Source organism: Spinacia oleracea, chromosome 1 (genome assembly GCF_020520425.1).
Source record: "Spinacia oleracea cultivar Varoflay chromosome 1, BTI_SOV_V1, whole genome shotgun sequence".
Lineage (NCBI taxonomy): Eukaryota > Viridiplantae > Streptophyta > Magnoliopsida > Caryophyllales > Amaranthaceae > Spinacia > Spinacia oleracea.
Window position 1 is genome coordinate 11,228,213 of NC_079487.1, and position 3,049 is coordinate 11,231,261.

At 37.0% G+C, this 3,049-nt stretch overlaps 1 protein-coding gene across 1 annotated transcript; it reads left to right on the top strand.

Moving 5' to 3' along the window:
* The first annotated feature begins 343 nt into the window (after nt 1-343).
* LOC110793863 (uncharacterized) lies at nt 344-1,990 on the top strand. Its single transcript, XM_056831608.1, has 2 exons — nt 344-1,599; nt 1,696-1,990. Exons 1-2 carry the CDS (start codon nt 344-346, stop codon nt 1,988-1,990), a joined length of 1,551 nt encoding a protein of 516 aa, XP_056687586.1.
* Nucleotides 1,991-3,049: the final 1,059 nt, after the last annotated feature.

Genomic DNA, 3,049 nt, shown 5'->3' on the forward strand with positions numbered 1-3,049 from the left:
AATAAGGAAAATTGAGATATTTTATTAAATTAATGGAAAATCAGAAAATCTGTTACAAAGAGGGACCACTTTTGTTGAGTTGGGGACCTCAACACCAAAAATGGACCAATGAGAATTCAGTATACTCAAATACACGGATCAGCATACAATACCAACAGTTTCATCATTTTTCCCCCTAAAATTTTTGAGGGAAATTTCCCTCCAAAACAAAATTTAGGATTTCCCTCCAACTAAAAAAACAGAGTACACATATAAAAGAGTTCTTGTTTTGCAAACATAAATACAACTTGACAAAACTTCCAACCTCAATCTCTGACATCACTTGGCTTCCAAAAAAAAAATCATGGCTTCAGATCAAAAGGATGATGAATTCCTCGGATTTTCAGACAATGAAGGTGATGGTTCCAGCACGGATTCTGACTCGGGGGACGAAGGAGTTGCTGTTGAAGATGGTGCAGTGCCCATAAATGCTCATCAATATGGGGACATGGAGCAATTTCAGCAAGTACTAGATTTAAATGAACTGGCACAAGACTTTCCAAATGAAAATGGGACAGCATCAACAAACTCAGCAAACTCACAGGTTGTTCCACATTTATTTTATTTAAACACCCCTCAAACAGATGAGTCAGACACATCTCCATACCATGAAACAGCAACTCCTATTAACATTGGTCATCATAAGCCGGGGAAGCCAAGGTTAACTGTTGGATTGAAGTTGGAAATTTTGATTTTCCTCCTACGTAGGAAAAAACCAGGTTTAGAGAAACTCTTCAAGGGGACAATCAAAGAGGCAGCAATCAAGTATGATTACACTCCAAGAACAATCGGAAGCATATGGAACAAGGCTAGGAGACAGAAGGAAGCAATGCAAACATATGATATGTCCACCAATTTTCACAAATGTGGCAGAAAAAGAAAAGAAGTACCATATAAAAAAATTATAGCGATTGCAATGGGGGACAGAACATGCATTATAGATCTTGCAAGGATGCTTAATTTGAGCCCGACAACAGTTTGGAGATTAATCAAGAGAAAGGTGTTAAAGGCTCACTCAAGTCCCTTATGTCCCGGTATTTCAGAAACTTGCAAGATGACAAGAATGAGATGGGTACTTAGATTAATTATGGATTACTCAATACCACATGACCCAACATATTATGGCATGTATGACTTCATTTACATAGATGAAAAATGGTTTTACCTAACACAGAAAAGTCAAAGAGTATATCTTGCAAACAATGAACCAAAGCCACACAGAATTGGAAAGTCAAGAACAAAAATCCCTAAGTTTATGTTCATGGCAGCAGTGGCAAGGCCAAGATGGGGTGATGATGGCAATTGTGAGTTTGATGGCAAATTGGCTATTTTTCCATTCACAAATTCAGTTGCAGCTAAAAGAACATCAAAGAACAGAGTGAAGGGGACAATAGAAACCAAGCCAGTGAAGTCAGTGAACCAAATAGCAACAAGGGACATGATGATCAACAAGTTAATTCCAGCAATCAAAGAGAAATGGCCACCTCATGTCGGGGAAAAGGTGATCTACATAATTCAAGACAACGCAAAAACACACATATTGCAATCTGATCCAGAGTGGCAATAACACTACAAACAAGATGGGTTTACTTTTGTATTAACTCAACAACCAGCAAACAGTCCAGATTGTAACATATTGGATTTGGGGTTTTTTAGGTCAATACAATCACTCATGCATAAGAAAATGCCAAAGACAGTGGAAGATTTAAGTGGAGCAGTGATGGACTCTTACAAAGAACTTCATCCAAAGACATTGTCTAATGTGTGGATGACACTCCAATATGTGGGTAATGAAATTCTAAAACATAAGGGAGACAATAACTACCAACTTCCACACAACAAGAAAAAAAATTTAGAGGATGAAGGCAATCTGCCAGAACAAGTGAAGGCACCAATATGGGCAGTGAATGAGTGCACACAACTCTATGAAGAATGGAAAGCAAATCAATGAAGCAAGGGGCAAAAGATAGGTAACTTTTTGTGTTTTGGGGACATGTTTTGAAAGTAACACGAATATTTAAAATGTCACTTTTGTGGGCTTGAATGTAAGCATTACATGTAGGCAAAACATTTTGTAGGTGTCAATCATTTTGGAAAGTTCAATGAATGAAATCAATGTTATTAATGAGAATGTTGTTTTTTAATTTATAACATAACATAACCAAGGCAACACAAGAAAAAGGCAGCAAGAACAAGGAAAAAGGTAACAAGAAAAAGGCAGCAACAACAATGCACAGGGGACCAACATAACAAAGGCAACACATAACATAACTTTATTTGTTCTCAGTTTGTAGTTGGTTTTCATCATTGAATCCTATACTTTAATATCCTGCTCCCAAATGGAGTAAATGACTAACACACATATACATGGGAAAGGAAATTAACTCCATTTGAGATAGGATACTAAAAGTTCAGGATACTCAGGACACACAACATCACTTCTCTAAACACATCGGCTTCTAAATGGAAAGAATGCATATCACATCATTTTAAGATGGAAAATCTTCCCACTTAGAAACCGATGTGCCGAAAGACGTAATATTCGAGTTAGAAAATCAATTCATCATTGAACAAGACAACAATAACAAAGCAGCAAAAACAAGATACAACGATCTCAGAATGTCCCCAAGCATCACCGACACAAACCCTATCCACTAACACTTAGCTCCTGAAAAGCATCAATGATGCTAATGGCGCATGAGTGTTAATGGATAGATGGGTTTGAGTCTCAGCGAATGATGACTCATCATAGATCAAACAAAACAAAGAACAAGGCAGCAATGATGACTCATTAAACAAAACAAAACAAGGCATCACATAAAAGGGACAATAAACAACACAACAAACAAGACGTAAATTGATTTTCCGATCTAATGTCAGTTTGTATGTGAAGGAAACGATTCGTTTCTTACCACATTAAAACTGGCAAAAGATCGGAAAAAAAAGGAGGATTAAGTATTGATCTCAGAATGTCCCCAAGCATCATAGTTACAACTCCAAACTACAAACA